This window comes from Onychostoma macrolepis, chromosome 25, assembly GCF_012432095.1.
Source record: "Onychostoma macrolepis isolate SWU-2019 chromosome 25, ASM1243209v1, whole genome shotgun sequence".
Classification (NCBI taxonomy): domain Eukaryota; kingdom Metazoa; phylum Chordata; class Actinopteri; order Cypriniformes; family Cyprinidae; genus Onychostoma; species Onychostoma macrolepis.
Genome location: NC_081179.1, coordinates 16,168,686 through 16,186,812, shown reverse-complemented (window position 1 = coordinate 16,186,812; position 18,127 = coordinate 16,168,686). Strand labels below are relative to the sequence as shown.

Genomic DNA, 18,127 nt, shown 5'->3' with positions numbered 1-18,127 from the left:
ACGCTATGATATGGATAAAAAGATCTGTCGCTATTCCATTTTATCACAATTGTAATAAATTTAAAAATTTAAACATTTTAGACATTTGTTGATTGATTTCCCTGAGAATTGCAATAAGCCCAACAACAACATCAGCTCAACCAATGGTGTGAGTGATGGGTGGAGCTATCTGTTTTTCTGACCAATGAACGCACTAGTGGTGCAAAAATTAAACCCACAACTTTTCAATTGATTATGAAGCAATTTTGTGTTGTATTAGATCATATAGCATTTAAGACAACATACAATGACATTGGTAACGCTTTTAAATTATTTAATGCAATTTTTTAAGATTGAAAATAATATAGGGCTGGATTTCATTTTGTTTGGATTTGGTTGGATCCTGAAACGTACTCCTGAAAAAAATATTATTGGTTTATATTATTTTTCCCTGCTCACGTGGACGTGGATATCAGAAGCAAAAGAAGTAAAGGTTGAGAAAGTTATTACATTTACCAAAATTTAATAATTGTTTTTTTTTTTTAAAAATGAGGAAAATGTTTATAATAAATAGCATATTTTCTTATTTAAAAATCAAACAAACAGTGATTGACTGATTGATTGTCTGTCTTATTGTGCAGTGGTGATTAATATTAAAAGACCTGGAACTTTTTTAAGAAAATCAATTTTAAATTGTTTAAAATGAGTTAAAAAGGTTTTTATTTATTGTTTGTTTGTTTGTGAAGCAGTGATATACATAAACATCATAAACATTAAAATACCTGGAACATTTATTTAGTAAATACAATTTTTATTTTAAAAAACTAGAAATGGTTTTCATAATTAGCATATTTTATTATTATTTTAAATATGTATTTATTCATTTATTCATTCAATCATTTATTTATTCATTGTGATGATTTATAGCCAATAAAATATTATATTAACATTTATTAAGAAAATAATTAAGATATAATAAATAAGAATAAATACATTTTCATAATCAACATATTTTCATTTATTATTATTATTATCATTTTTGAAAAACGTATTTATTTGAAAAATATTGATTGATTGATTGATTGATTGTCTTATTGTGCAGTGATGATTCATAATCATTAAAAGACCAGAGGAACATTTGTTAAGAAAGTAAATTTGTTTGAAATATTTATAAATAATTGGATTTTTCTTTCCTCTCTCTCTCTCTCTTTCTTCCAGAGAAGCGTCTGTCCCGGGGCATTTCCCATGCCAGCTCTGCCATCATGTCCCTGGCCCGGCTGCAGGTGTCAGGGGATTGTGCCAGGGAGCAGTTCCCCCTGGAGATGCCCATCTACACATTCCAGCTGCCCGACCTGAGCGTGTACAGCGAGGACTTCCGCAGCTTCATTGAGCGTGACCTCATTGAGCAATCCACCATGGTGGCCCTGGAGCAGGCCGGTGAGCCCCAAACACGGCAGAGCGAATCCCAGGCCTAGCTCTTCACTGTAGTGATTTATCATCAGCACTAATGTCAGCTTAGATTGCACAAGACCAACTCGACTGCTAGAGTCAACGCAATACAACAGTGACCGAATTAATCTAATCTCTCATCTTGGATCAACAGGAAAACCAAGCGATAAACACAGACTTGCACTTCCTATACAACAAAGCTCAATAACACCAACATTTAAAGAAGATTTTAAGAATACGTCACCCAAAATTCAAATTCTGACATGCTTTACATACACTACCGGTCAAAAGTTTTAGAACTGTACGATTTTTTATGTTTTTTAAAGAAGTCTCTTCTGCTCACCAAGTCTGCATTTATTTGATTCGAAGTACAGAAAAAACAGTACAATTTTGAAATATTTTTACTATTTAAAATATTGTTTTCTATTTGAATATATTTTAAAATGTAATTTACTCCTGTGATTTCAAAGCTGAATTTTTAGCATCATTACTCCAGTCACATGATCCTTCGTAAATCATTCTAATATGCTGATTTGCTGTTCAAGAAACGTTTATTATTATTATTATCAATATTTACTAACACTTATTTTTTTTCAGGATTCTTTGATGAATAGAAAGATCCAAAGATCAGCATTTATCTGAAATAAAAAGCTTGTGTAACATTATACACTATACCATTCAAAAGCTGAGAGTCAATATCATTTTTATTTTTTTTGGGGGGGGAAAGAAATTATAGAAATTAATACTTTATTTAGCAAGGATGCTTTAAATTGATCAAAAGTGATGACATAAAGACATTTATAATGTCACAAAAGATTTCTATTTCAGATAAATGCTGTTCTTCTGAACTTTCTATTCATCAAAGAAACCTGAAAAAAAATTCTACTAGCTCAGCTCAGTTGTTTATTTATAATTATAGTTTTAATGTATTATTATTATTATTATTATTATTCATTTTAATTTTAGTATTTTAAAAATGTACCTTGAATTTGTATTTATTTGTATTTATGTTTTATAAAAATATATATTTTTTACGATTTAAAGGATACATCATTCAAAGGATATGGATTCTGATTCCTTTACATTTTTTTTTTTTTTTTTCAGTGAAACACAAAAGAAATTCTGAAGATTGTAATTACAATAAGAGTCAATTACTTGACTATCATTTATTTATTTGTTTGTTTGTTTGTTTAAAACGTATTTATTTAATTATTTATTGCGATGTGTTATGAAATTGAATCTTTTGCTGAAAGTGATGCAAAACCATATAAACTCAAAGCTTCTAAAAATTGGCACGTGTTTTAAACTAGAACATTAATTAGCAAAAGATCAAGTATTGCAAGGACGCATTTCCAGCCTGTGCTAGCAAAATACTATAGCAAAATGCTAACAGGTTGGACATGACCTCAGGGCTTTGGAAATGCTTTTGGACTGTGGGAGGAAGACCCTGTCCCAAGGGAGGGCAGAGGGGCTGAGGGTGGAGGCGCTGACGTTCACCCGCAGTGAGCTTCACCAGCTCCAGAGAAAAGAGTGGGCGAATGGTCAATGCCCAGTTCAAACCGCCTCAGGGCCCAGAGCTGCAGAGGACCGCTCATTCTTCCACTGCATGCCAGGAAAAAAGCGATGCTTAGTGAGCTATGCATTATAACTAAGCTAAACAAATATGTATTTTGGATTCAGGGCCCAAAATGAACAGAAAAATCACAATCAACCAACACTAGGATGATCACAAACCACCAAACAGTGCCTGTGACGATTAAATAAAGATAATTGTCTGCAGGACTAGAAACCTTTTAAGGTTGATTTTAGTTTTGAGTGCGTGATGGGATGTTGGGTGATGTTTATTGGTCCATGTTTGACTTAAATCATTGTGTTTAAACTGTTCTGTAGGTCGTTTAAACTGGTGGTCCACCATGTGCACCAGCTGTAAGAAGCTACTACCTTTAGCGACAACAGGAGACGGCAACTGTCTTCTGCATGCAGCTTCTTTAGGTGAGGCTTTCAGAATTCACATTCATGCAGACTTGTCACATGTATTGCTTGAACACCTGCAACACCTGGAAAAAAGTGAACCGTTGAGTCTCAGATTTCATGTGATGTTCTTTTATTTAGAAACACTTCACCGTTGTATGTTTCTGAATAATATGGTGTCGTGTGTCTGGCTATCCGTGTTTTCCAGGAATGTGGGGTTTCCATGACCGGGATCTGGTGCTGCGGAAGAGTCTGTATGCCATGATGAAGAGCGGAGCGGAGAGAGAAGCTCTGAAGAGGAGGTGGAGGTGGCAACAAACTCAACAGAACAAAGAGGTTGGCAACTAAAACCTAAAATATACTTAAGTTCTGGCACGAATGCTTCGTGTATGCGTACAACCGAACACTTAGCTTTTCAATGTGTACTCCATCAGATAGTATGCATGAACACAGGTGTTCAACACATGTGCACTGAAAAGTTTAATCTTGATCCTTTAATCTTGGTCTAGATTTCTCTCCACAAGTTATGAGCGATAAAAGAGACTTTGTACCCTTTTAAACTGGAGTTGCGTGTATCTATGGAAGCCCGTTTCCGCCACTGAAATTTTTTTTAAAAAAGGTAACGACTTCTTATCTCACAATTCTGACTTTTTTCATGGAATTGCAAGTTACAAAGTCAGAATTGTGAAATATAAACTCACACTTGTAAGAAAATAGCCAGTCCTTTTTTTCCCTTACAAATTTGACTTTATAACTCACAATTGCGAGTTTATATCTCACCATTCTTTTCTTTTTTAAGTTATATTTATGGGCTTTTATGCCTTTATAGGATAGGACAGTAGAGAGCATATAGGAAAACATTGGGTGGAGAGAGGGGGACAGGGTCGGCAAAGGACCTCGAGATGGTAATCGAACTCGGGGTCGCCGCAAGCATAGTTATGCTATATATCGGCACACTAACCACAAGACTATTGGTCCAGATGTATCTCATAATTCTGAGAAAGAAAGTCAGAATTGCGAGTTTATGTTGGAAACAAGCTTCTATATGTCTCTCTAAATCCACTCACGCAAGTACACATTAATGGGGGCATCTATTATTGTTGCGTCTCCAGTAGTTTGTTGTTGTTTTGTCTCATTCGTTTCAGTTTTTACTGTGGAACAAGTGGCCAAAAAAATTCAAGTTGCATGGCTGCGCATGTACAGTATGCGTAGCCTACACTATACTGACGATTAAATTTATGTCACACACACTCTATGTATAGCCTTGTGTACACTTATAAACGTCAAAAATCCACGTCATATGTAATCATGAAAAACTGTATTAAAGGAAATAAATTAGCGTTACGGTTCACCGTTATTGTTTTCGTTCTGTTCTAAATCACTTCTGTTTCTGTTATGAAGATCGACAGATGTCAACTTCCTTGAACATTTTTTTTCGCCATTTTGTAACTAGCCTATTAAGTTTTAGCATCTGTTTAGCATGTTAGCATCTGTTACACAATTCCTCAAACATACCAAAAATACTGATTTGATATATTTAATCTTCAAAACATACTACCACTAAGTACTTTTAAGTACTTTTTTTTTTCATAGATAAACTACCGATTTCCTCACTGTACTAAATAGTAAATAGCAGCAATGCATATTATGCTAATATTGTATTTATGGTAGTTTTGGTTTGTGTTTATGCATGTTTATTTTTAGTCCTGAATTTGTTTCCTTAGCTGTCTACTTTAACACAATTAAGGAAACAAATCAAATACTAAAAAGGTTTGACCTATTTTATTGCAATTTTCAATTTTGTAACTAGCCTACTAAGTTTTTGCTACTATGTTAGCATCTGTTCTCAAACATACTTTTTAAATTTATTTACATATTTATTTACATATTAAAACTATCCTTACCACTTTTTTTGTATAGGTAAACTACAACCCGAATTCCGGAAATGTTGGGACGTTTTTTTTTAATTTGAATAAAATGAAAATGAAAAGACTTTCAAATCACATGAGCCAATATTTTATTCAAAATAGAACATAGAGGACATAACAAATGTTCAAACGGAGAAGTTTTACACTTTTATCCATTAAATGAGCTCATTGCCAATGATGCCTGCTACAGGTCTCAAAAAAGTTGACACGGGGGCAACAAAGGTCTGAAAAAGCAAGAAATTTTGAAAAGGTTCAGCTGGGAGAACATCTAGCAACTAATTAAGTTCATTGACATCAGGTCTGTAACATGATTAGCTAAAAAAGGGATGTCTTAGAGAGGCAGAGTCTCGCAGAAGTAAAGATAGGCAGAGGCTCTCCAATCTGTGAAAGAGTGCTTAAAAAGATTGTGGAATACTTTTAAAACAACGTTCCTCAACATCAAATTGCAAAGGCTTTGCAAATCTCATCATCTACAGTGCATAACATCATCAAAAGATTCAGAGAAACTGGAGAAATCTCTGTGCGTAAGGGACAAGGCCGAAGACCTTTGTTGGATATCCGTGGTCTTCAGGGCCCTCATACGACACTGCATCACTTATCGGCATGATTCTGTCAATGACATTACTAAATGGGCCCAGGAATACTTCCAGAAACCACTACCTGTAAACACAATCCGCCGTGCCATCTGCAGATGCCAACTAAAGCTCTATCATGGAAAAAGGAAGCCATATGTGAACATGGTCCAGAAGCGCTGTTGTGTCCTGTGGGCCAAAACTCATTTAAAATGGACTGTTTCAAAGTGGAAAAGTGTTTTATGGTCAGACGAGTCCAAATTTGACATTCTTGTTGGAAATCACGGACGCCGTGTCCTCCAGGCTAAAGAGGAGGGAGACCTTCCAGCGTTTTATCAGCGTTCAGCGTTCAAAAGCCAGCATCTCTGATGGTATGGGGGTGCATAAGTGCATACGGTATGGGCAGCTTGCATGTTTTGGAAGACACTATGAATGCTGAAAGGTATATAAAGGTTTTATAGCCACATATGCTCCCCTCCAGATGACGTGTATTTCAGGGAAGGCCTTGTGTATTTCAGCAGGACAATGCAAAACCACATACTGCAGCTATTACAACAGCATGGCTTCGTAGTAGAAGAGTCCGGGTGCTGAATTGGCCTGCCTGCAGTCCAGATCTTTCACCTATAGAGAACATTTGGCACATCATTAAACGAAAAATACATCAAAGACGACCACAAACTCTTCAGCAGCTGGAAACCTATATCAGGCAAGAAAGGGACCAAATTCCAACACCAAAACTCCAGAAAATCATAACCTCGATGCCCATACGTCTTCAAACTGTTTTGAAAAGAAGAGGAGATGCTACACCATGGTAAACATGCCCCCGTCCCAACTATTTTGAGACCTGTAGCAGGCATCAAATTTGAAATGAGCTCATTTAGTGCATAAAATTGTAAAAATTTCTCAGTTTAAACATTTGTTATGGAATGGTTATTGCTATGTTCTATTGTGAATAAAATATTGGCTCATGTGATTTGAAATTCTTTTAGTTTTCATTTTATTCAAATTTCAAAAACGTCCCAACATTTCTGGAATTCGGGTTGTACACAGCAGTGCATGTTATGCTAATATGGTGTTAGCTGTAGTTTGGTTTGTGTTTACACAGGCATGTTTCTTTTTAGTCCTCGATTTATTTCTTTTGGTGCCTACTTAGATGTTACAAGCACAATATATGCACTTCCTTCAAGTAGTTTTGTAAGAATCCGTCTGCCAAGTGTGTCGTTGTAAAGCACAAACATCAGCCTGCAGTTCATAATGGCTCTCCCCCATAAACACCTCTGCAGATTAGCTTGTGTGTTTCCTCCACAGCTTTTAGCGTAAAAGCTTATTGCTGTAACAGCATACCGGAGGACAGGAAATCAGCAGTGTGATCGATAGCAAATCCTTGAATTCTTTATTAGCTGCACTGTTTTCATTGTCATGAAGGCCCGGAGCTCTTGAATCAGCTTCTGCTGAACGAGTATCAGTGATTTTAGCTGTAAGAAACGAGTGGGTGTGGATGAAGTGGAAATGTTTGTGTGAGAGGTGGAGGAGAGCGAATGAGTGGGTGTGTTTCCTATAGAACTTGTGCATATTGATGCCATTGAGATAAAACAGACTATAAAATTGAACAAAAGTGCATGTACAGAGGAAAAAATTTAGATTTGTTAAATACGTTCATAGGTTTTTCGCTTAAGTTTGTGCAACCTCCTGCTTTCCCATTTACTAATGAAATGTTTTAACTTGCTGTATGTGTCTCAGCGCCATCAAATGCAAAGTTTATGTAAACTGCCAAATAATGGCAAATTTAGCAATGGATTATAGACAGTTGTCAAACTGATTTTTAGCACAGTTGCTATTGTCACCACTGACAGAAAACATTGTATAACTGTATTCCATTTATTGTATGAAGTAGCCATTTAGTTTTTTGCCTGGTGTTACCAATAGAACCTATGCAAAATAGGAAATTATATTTAAAAATGACATCTAAAAATTTTAATAATTTTAATTTTTTTTAAATTAAATTCTTCCAAATATTATGCATAATTTAAATACAGAAAATGGCAAAAAAAATATATTAATAAAAAAAAAATTCTAATAAATAAGTATACAATTTAATTAAGGAGATAAAAAAATAATACAATTATTAATGATACAATTAAATTAATATAAATTGTCTATATTTTTCAAATGCACATTTTTATTTTAGGATATAACGGTAATCTATCTGTCTTTCTATCTACAACACAGTATAAATACAAATATTTCTATAAACTATGCATAATAAATTAAGAATGCATATAAATAAATAATTAATATTATATTATTACATGTTTAATTCTTTGTATTTCTTGAGTATTGGGTTTTTAATAAACATGAAGTATTAATTTATAATCTGAGCACAGGTGGTTTTGACGGGTGTGATGGATATAAAATGGGACATCTCCGGTGGAATATCAAGTGAAAATGTTACAAGTAATGTTGTGGGAAATGTTGTAAATCAGCGATATATTCTCTCTGTAGTCGGGGCTGGTGTACACCGAGGAGGAATGGGAGAGAGAGTGGAACGAATTGCTGAAGCTGGCCTCCAGTGAGCCGCGCACACACTTTAGCAAGAACGGCAACTCCAGCGGAGGGTAATGCTCACCCACACACCCTCACATATATAGACAAACAGTTACATCTGTTATGTCACATTCGGTTGTCTTTCCATTCCCACCTACTGTATAGATGTTTAAGTACAAACACTTCCTCTTATGCAAATTGTGTAACCATTTACAACAATAGTACAATTTACATAAAATGCTACAGAGTAATAAAAAAGAAAAAAAACTTCATATCAGCCTCCTACACGTTTACCCATCATAACATTCTCATACATACATTACTGTAAATATGTATGTAAATTTTTTTAAGGCATTAACCAGTATGTCATAGGTGATGTGTAATAATTTCCACTTCAAAGTTCAAAGTTTGGATATAATGCAGTCAAACTAATGACAAACTATGGACTGTCCCAATACGCCCATCTACGGTTCCCACAGACCCACTCAATGCACTCAGGCTGCCATTAGAGGCCACTAGAGATTAACTCCATCCAGTAAACTCACTTAACTCATGACCTTTAGATGGACACTATGCCATTAGACAAAATACAAAGAACCCATCAAGAACCTTCTTTTGCTATATAAGGGACTGTTATAATGCATGGAGAAGAATGCAGTAAAGTTGAGCTTATTTTGTGGTTGAAAAATCACTTTGTTCATTTAAATGTGTGACACTGCCACCTGGTGGTAGTGGTTGGAGTGTTACACTATTTTTTAGCTTCATTAAGAATAGCACACTTACTTACTGCTACTCTTTCTGCAGTGTGTATACTGTGCACAGAATGTACATTTTCTGAATGTGTGGAACACTGTGTCCCACAATGCAGTGTGCCTCCCATTTTCAGTGGGAGAAATGAACCAAAGGTAATATCGGCCTTTAATTTTTAATCATCTTTAAAAAGGCTTTAAATATATTTTTATTTTATTTTTTTTATTTTTTATTTTTTTCTTTAAAAACAAATGGGAATTTTGGGTGAATTTATATTAATTGTTTAAAATTCAAAATTATTTCTAAATAATTATATTATTATTTACTTACCCTTATGTCTTTCCAAACCTGTGTGAAGTCTATAGGGTCCAATGCAGTGTTACGTTAATATTATTAATATACTATTATAGTTTTTAATAGCATTTTGAATTAGATTTTACCTTTATGTTTTAGTTTTAATTTGAATTATAATTTTTATTTAATTCATTTTTATTTGTAATATTTTTTTTATGTAATTTTCACTAGTTTTTGTTTAGTTTCACTTACTAATTTTAGTACTTCAATGTATTCCCATTAGTTGCTGAGGCAACATTTCTAATTTTCATTTAGTTTAAGTTTTTTTTTTTTTAATCCAGTATTTTCATTTTATTTTATTTTATTTCCATTAACAAAAATATTTTGTTTTCGTTAAGGATAACAGCAGTGGCCCATTGTTTTTTGGACCTCAACATTCTTCAAAATATCTTCTTTTTTGTTCTACAGAAGAAATAAAGTCGTACAGGTTTGGAACGACGTGAAAGTGGGGAAAGTTATGGGTGAAACATTTCATTTCCAAGATAATAACAACAAAGCAGCTTCATGCTATCATTGCTTATTATTGTTACACATACAGTTTTTATATTAAAAGTAGTATCCGGTATATACTGTGTAATGTAGTATGCAGAAACAGTATGCTAGTATTCCTTCACGAATACCCATAGTTCTGAAAGTAGTGGATTTAGAAAATGATTCAGATTTTTCTGGAATTTGTCCTTCAAATCCATAACCACAAAACTGGAAACACCTTAAATATGAAGTGTGTATTTTTTTAGTCCATTGTTAAAATACTTTTTCCTTTCTCAGTTTCACATGCAGAGACAACTATAAGTAAACCACTTGTAGCCCGATTCCTCTCAAAAGTTTAACTCTGTGCCTCTGTGCTGTTTTCAAAACATTTCTTTGTAGTTTGAGTATTCCGACCTGCCCAGCATAGCAACACTGGTTCAACCAATAGCATGCATTTGGAGTGTTTGTTCGACCAATGGCAGACAGGAGGAGTGTTTGGGTAACCTGTTTGAAAACAGTCCATAGCTTTGCAGTTCCATTTGGTGACGCTAGTGCTACAGAAGTTATTTCATCTTTAACTGAGTGTGTCAACCAGTATAGTTGATCTCAGGTCACAGATCAGCGTAGTGGAAACTCTGCGCTGGCAGAAAGCAGTTTGGTTTGGTTTCTCTTCTCAGTAGTGTCAACTGAAGCGCTGCGGTCAAAAGAGTTTCGACCAAATCTTGCTTCAGGAGGAAACTTACCCCTTACCTTTAATCTGCCTTCTGAAGTCACGCTGACTGGAAGTGAAAGCATCAACCGCCAGGTCTCTGGTCATGCCTCAGAGTCTTCTGGATTGGAAAATATAGCTTCCTGTTTTTCTCAGAGTGATCAAGGTTCTGTCTGCTCTCACAATAGTGAGCTAAAAATGAACTGATACCTTTTTTGACTTGTGTAAGAGAACCAAAAGATTGAAATGACAGTTTATTCAGGTAATAAGTTTTACAATAAAATGTTTAGTAAGTCTGATGCAGTATTTTAAAAGCCTAGAATGGTTTCAAAAGACAGTGTAACTTAAAGGATGCATTAATAAATTGCTCTGCGTGATGAAGAATAGTCCAGTTAGTGATGGTACAGTGCATGAAGGATATTAGCTGGAGAGGTTTGCCTTTTAAAAAGCTTTTTATGTGTTTGGCCGCATTGCCACAATGGATAAAGGAAGGTTTGCATTATGCTGGACTCTCACAATATGACAAATATGTCAGAAGTTTTCATTTTAAAGGGATAGTTCACCCAAAAATGAAAATTATGTCATTAATTGCTCACCCTCATGTCGTTCCAAACCCCTATGACCTTTGTTCATCTTCGGAACACAAATTAGGATATTTTTGATGAAATTCAAGAGCTTTCTGACCCTGTATAGACAGCAACGCAACTTACACATTCAAGGTCCAGAAAGGTAGCAAGGACATCATTAAAACAGTCCTTTTTGTATGCAAAGAAAACAAAAATAATGACTTTAACTGTCATGAACGTGTGCCAAACACTGGCACGAAAGAGAAGAAATTGTTTAATAAAGTTATTTTTGTTTTCTTTGCACACAAAAAGCATTCTCATAGCTTCATAAAATTGCAGTTGAACCACTGATGTTAAATGGACTATTTTAATGATGTCCTTTCTACCTTTCTGGGCCTTGAACGTGGTAGTTGTGTTGCTGTCTATGCAGGGTCAGAAAGCACTCGGATTTCATCAAAAAATATCTTAATTTGTGTTCCAAAGATGAACGAAGGTCTTGTTTGGAACGACATGAGGGTGAGTAATTTATGACAGAATTTAAATTTTTTGGTGAACTATCCCTTTAATTCCTGCATCAATACTGTAGGTGATATATTTAAATTTGATACTTCTGAAATGTATTCATGACATAATTAGGTGCAAGATGTTCTATTGTTATGTTACTGAATATGCGGTATGAGGTGTTATATTATGTTACTATATTACTATAAATGTGACTTTGTTGCTTGTTTTCTGAAGGCAGCGTAGATGAGTATGAGTGTGTGTGGTTTGGTGGTTAGTACTGATAATTTCTATTATTATGTTTTTTCAAAAACACACTTTTCACATCCTAAGCGTGCTTTGCATGGTATTATTTAAAAAGTAGTAGTAGTAGGCATAGAGACGTGTGTCCATTCTGAATGCAAGTGTAGTTCATTATAATAATGGATTTAGAAAACATGATTATCCAAAATCTCTCCTTCTAATTCTTATGCAGTTTTATATACCCAGCCAGGTCAAGTCTAAAGCTCACTTGAATTAGTTGTCGATCTTTAGACATAACATTATGGTGAACTGGAAGCTGCTGTACCTTGGTTTAATTTTCTTACTTGCATCAATAAACAAAGAATCATATTGTTTGTCAACTATGTCACTGTATGTGTATGTTTGTCTCCTAAAGGGTGGATAACTCAGAAGACCCGGTTTACGAGAGCTTGGAGGAGTTTCATGTGTTTGTACTGGCCCATGTTCTGAGAAGACCTATCGTGGTGATCGCTGACACCATGCTCAGAGACTCTGGAGGGGAAGGTAAGACTCACAATCCAACAACTCAACCACATTTGCTTTACCAGCTAGAAAATGTGCAGTTTTTTATTCATACCACTAGAGGGCTTCATTGTGTTTTCTATTTAAAACCTATTTCAGTGGAAAACAACTTTATTTTCTAGTTGAAAACCAATTAAAGCTGTTATCAAGAGTTATTAAACACATGATAACTCAACTTTGTGTGACTGTAATTACATGCTTGAATGCTTTTAAAGGATTAAAAATTTAAATTATGTCATTTACGCACCCTCATGTCATTCCATTCTCACAAACTTCAAAACTGACACAAAGCAGAACATTTGAGTTGACCAATATATTGCCAGTGTTCTGAATCCATATGAAAGTTTTATGTGAGAAACTGTTGTCTGGAAACTGGAAAATACTGACTTCTTCCCTAGTTCCCCTTGTAATGCTCATGAGAGAAGTAGTTTAATTAACAAACTATTCTTTTGAGTCAAACCTTTTCAATGAATCAATTCAAGATTCTAAATGATTAATTCACAAATTCGGACTGACCCAAAGATGATCCACTGGAGGGGAAGATTAACCTTATTTAAAAAGATTATCTGAATTTTTATATGAATTATTCATTTAAAGGTGCCATGGAATGCATTGATACAATATTTTAAATTGTTCTCTGATATCTACATAGAAGGTATGTGGCTTAGGTAAGGGCAGAAATTCGCCAGAAACGGTTTTACATGTCCATTTACAACACTAGGATTTCTCCCTAGAATTAAACGGTCGGTTATTACCTTATTTGGAAGGGTCATGAATAATAATGTTGAGCTCTGCTCTGATTGGCTGTTTCACAGTGCGGCTCAATGTTGAGCTCTGTTCTGATTGGCTGTTTCACAGTGCGGCTCATTTCAGTAGCTTACAGGAAGGAAACACAGGGAAAATATATATTTCAATACTTTCTCGCGCAGTTATATCATTGGGTAATTATACTGTAAATAAAATGCGGGCATCAGGGAGCCGCTATTAATATGCGGGGCACTGAAACTGCTGTTTAGTTTCACTTGCACTTTCGAGATTCGCCATTGCACAAACTCTGTTTATACTATGGAGCGGCAGTTCTTACCACACATTTTAAAAGATTGTATGCTTGTCAGTGGTGCTCAGGATCTGTAAATCATTTGCCATCATCCTCAGTCATCTCTCCTTACTCTGTTTATGTGGTAAGTGAAATCTTATGTAATTTAACAGGCTACCGCTAGCAAGTGAGCTAACCATGTCCCTTTAGTGGCTCGCGTTATTTTATTAGAATGCGTTATTTGCTTTCCGTGCCTTTCTGAATACACACAAACCCATCCCTGCACTTCACATCCCCTGCACAGCCTGGAACATAACATTTATTTCCATGATCTGCCATTTTCGTTGTTGTCCTCACTTGTTTCTTCATAATACCTGCAGAACTTCTGATGGTTCGGCCGGCGTCTGGCATAGAACATGGGAGGGTATATGCAAATGTTGGGGGCGTAACTATTAGTGATCCCGACTGTTACGCCACAGTCGGTGTTATGTTCTGATTCGCCTATTTTTCAGTGGTCTTTTTTATTCACGAGATTTACATAAGAAGGAGGAAACAATGGTGTTTGAGGCTCACGGTATGTCATTTCCATGTACAAAACTGTTATTATTCAACTATGCCAAGGTAAACACAGTTTTCCATTCTATGGCACCTTTAAGATTCAGTTCCACCAATGTCAATGAAACATTTTAGTATGAATTTAGTCTTTAACTTTAAAATATATTCATATAAGTGTCATACAGACAAATGAACCATTTGTTGTTCTTAAACCTTGCAGCGTTTGCACCCATTCCCTTTGGAGGGCTGTACCTGCCATTGGAGGTGCCTCCCAACCGCTGTCACTGTTCCCCGCTGGTGCTGGCCTACGACCAGGCCCACTTCTCAGCCCTGGTGTCCATGGAGCAGAGAGACCAGCAGAGAGAGCAAGGTAGACACACAGCAGACTGAATCAAACAATCACATAACGTGATGATACAGCCGGGGTTAAGTAAATATGTCTAACTGATAGAAAATCCAATGTAGACTCTAAAGGTTTTGCAGTTAATTCCAGTCAGATGCTTTAGGGCAGGTATGCTAAGTAGATGAAATAGTTTTACAGGCAATAATTTAGTAAACAAAACCTATTTAAAATCTGTTCTAGATATTGAAGTAAATACAAGCCACGAATATAGCATAAAACAGTATCAGTATTGATATTGGATATTTAATTGTGCATGCTTATTTTCACATATTTTTACATTTAGATTACCTTTGCCATCATACAATACTCACTTAAATTTAATCTTTAAAACATGAATAATAACACTGCTAAATGTAGTCTTTGGAAAATTTCAAAATAAATATCAATTTTGTACTTTATAATGTTGTGATGTGATGCCTAAATGCAGTTGTAGCATTTCATTTTTAAAATATTTATTATACAAAATAGTATAGAATTTTACTATCACCCATTTATGTGATGAAAATAAAGAAAATAATTGATTTATTTTTAATGCGTGACTAATATATTATTTTATATTATATTATATTATATTATATTATATTATATTATATATTATATTATATTATATTATATTATATTATATTATATTATATTATATTATATTTATTATATTATATTATATTATTACAAAGTGACAATTTTTACATAATCTAATGTTGAAATTCCCAGGTAGTATTATTTCTGGTTCATTAGTCACTCTTGAACTCCAGGTATTCCATGCATATTGAAAATGGGCATACTGTGCACATTATGTATACTGCATACTGTAGAATTAGTATGAAAAGCATATTAGTATGCAATTCTGAATAAGTGTATAACCCTGAAGTGTAATTATTTTGTTTGCTGGTTCATTCATTCCACTGAAATGATCTAGAATTTTTTTGCAAAGAATGGACTTGAATCCATCTAATTCTAAATGAATAATGCAGACCTGAAATCTAATTACCTTTGATCAATTATTAAAAGCACATTTTGTAGACTCCAGTCGATTAGAGATTGAGACAGAGGAAAAAAAAAAAGGAATTATACAGTTTAATATACTGTTTCAGACTCTCTCAGGGAGTCTGGCTCCCAGTTAAGGACATTATTATCTGTCTGTCTGAATTAGAACCTCTGTTCTAGACCATTATGGTCTATCTTGCGATCTGTACAGTAGAGTGTAATATGCACTATAATGTGCCCCGCCCCCTCAGAAGTCTGTCTGTTCACTGCAGTGGTGCCAGTTTGAGCGTGCGGTAAAACAACACACAACAGGCTGATGTTGTATAGGGCTGAATGGGAATGCAGGCAGAGATCCACGCATGCTTATCTCTCTCTCTCTCTCTCCAACCCCCGTTTCACTGACACACTGAAGCTGTCAGTACAGTACAAGCTGTTCTCTTCACATACACACACACACACACATACACACTGCAGTTGTCTCACAGTCAGGGCATTTGCCAGGCACAAACACACACCAACTGCCAAGGATGAGCAAAACCTTGTCTGTGGCATGAGACCTTTGGACACCATCAGAAATCAAATGAATATTGTAGGGGACACCAGGGCTAGTTGTCACATGGGCTATATTTCTTTTATAACTATTAAAGGGATAGTTCACCCAAAAATGAAAATTCTGTCATCATTTACTTACCCTCAACTAGTTCCAAACCTGTATGAGTGTCTTTGTTATGCTGAACACAAAAGAAGATATTCTGAAGAATGTGGGAAACAGAGCAGTTCTGGGGCACCATTGACTTCCATAGTATTTTTTTTCTTCCTACTATGGAAGTCAATGGTGCCCCAAAACAGCCTGGTTACAAACTTTCTTCAAAATATCTTCCTTTGTGTTCGGCAGAACAAATAAATTCATACAGGTTTGGAACTACTTGAGGATGACAGAATTTTTGGGTGAACTATCGCTTTAAGTTTTCACATATGTTTTAGGTCTTATGATTTTATACCAAAAAGTTTTTTTCTTTTACTTTGAATTTTGCAGTTTTTATATTGTGTTTTATATTTGTCATACCATTCAGAATACAGGCAAAAGTCGTATAACAGTCTGTTTTTTTTGTCAGGTTCCATTATGACAACTTGCCCCATATATTGTGAAAACATGCCCTGTAATAACAGTGAAAAATTTAAAATTGTTTTTTTTTTTTTTTTTGTAGTCAAAACAGAAATGAACCAACCCTGATAAATGTTCGTTAGAAAAAAGTAAAAAAATTGACAACTAGCCCCAGTCACAAGTTAGTTTGACAATAAATAACTCTCTAAAAAGCATATTTGATGCACCATATTTTGTGCCATAAAATTGAATATAGACAGCATTGTCTGTAGTTTATGTAAATAACATGTCTGGGTGATATAGAGAACCACTGGTTGAGTGTTTATCCCGCTAGATGGCGCGCTGTCCTTCTGTTAAACGCAGGAAACTCCTTGCATACCCTCATGCACCCATTGACCCCAAAAGCATGTGGTCGGTTTGAAGCAGCGGGTTGTTGACAGATTAGAGGCCTTCACTGTAGTCACATTTCTCCAGGATATGAATGACTGGCTACTCGGAAAATAAAAGAAAAACACCTTGCACACTCCCGTCTGGAATACCTCCACCTTTCTGTGAAGTGTGTAATTTATCCACAGGAAACTGGGGGATTACCTTTTTCTTTTTTAGAAACGTGTCATTTATGTATTATATTATATTGTATTATACTTTTAAACTAAGCACATTTGACTGACTAACAAGTAGTTTCATAAGACCTGAGCTAGTTTTGACAGGTTAGAAACTTTCCTTAAGAATGACCTAATAGCAAATTTATTCATAAAAGTTATTTGCAGTTTTGTATGGTGAAATTAAACAATAATCGTTCCACAAGTATGAAAAATCACATGCAAATTGTATAGATCTCATTCATACAAACTGACAACGTCAGTTTGTATGAATACACATACTATTTTGTTTTCTTTTCATAAACAGAAAGAAAAATCATTGAAGAAAAATGACGAGATTGATCACAATTCGTTTTTTAAAACCATCAGCAACTTTAAAATTGAAGTCCTATGTATTTAATGACCCAAAATCTAAAACTTAAAAAAAATACATCTAGTTGGGAAGCACTACTCATGCTATGAAGTGAGGTGAAGGAGCGCCTGCCTTGGTTTCCTCTGAGCCGAATGAGGTCATCTGTTGCCGTGTGTCTGGAGACGGTTAGCACCATGAGGCCCCATATACACGTTTACCACTCCTTTACACAAGTGCACACATTCACACAATAAGGCTTCTCCTTCTGACTCATTTCCCCTGATTCTATTCTTACCCGCTTTCTTTCTCTCTCTCTCTCTCTCTCTCTATCTTTCCCTAAAGAACTGCTTGGCCTCTGCCATTTAGGGCAGATCAGTCCAAGCCAACCACTGTATGTGGTTTAGGCCCTAATCTGCTCCTCCCAAACCCTACCTCCCTTCTTCCACTTCCCGACGGAGAGTCTGTCTCTGTGTGGCTGTCTTGGTGGGTGAT

The 18,127-nt window shown here is 35.2% G+C and overlaps 1 protein-coding gene across 3 annotated transcripts in view; it reads left to right on the top strand.

Annotated features, from left to right (window-relative positions):
- Positions 1 to 18,127, top strand: part of otud7a (OTU deubiquitinase 7A) — an 89,263-nt gene that overhangs the window by 60,812 nt on the left and 10,324 nt on the right. For all 3 annotated transcript variants that reach the window (XM_058767219.1, XM_058767220.1, XM_058767221.1), the window contains 6 exons: positions 1,198 to 1,416; positions 3,319 to 3,420; positions 3,608 to 3,735; positions 8,402 to 8,514; positions 12,453 to 12,580; positions 14,410 to 14,559. In XM_058767219.1, the coding sequence (XP_058623202.1) occupies positions 1,198 to 1,416; positions 3,319 to 3,420; positions 3,608 to 3,735; positions 8,402 to 8,514; positions 12,453 to 12,580; positions 14,410 to 14,559 (840 nt within the window). The remainder of the gene's footprint in view (positions 1 to 1,197; positions 1,417 to 3,318; positions 3,421 to 3,607; positions 3,736 to 8,401; positions 8,515 to 12,452; positions 12,581 to 14,409; positions 14,560 to 18,127) is intronic.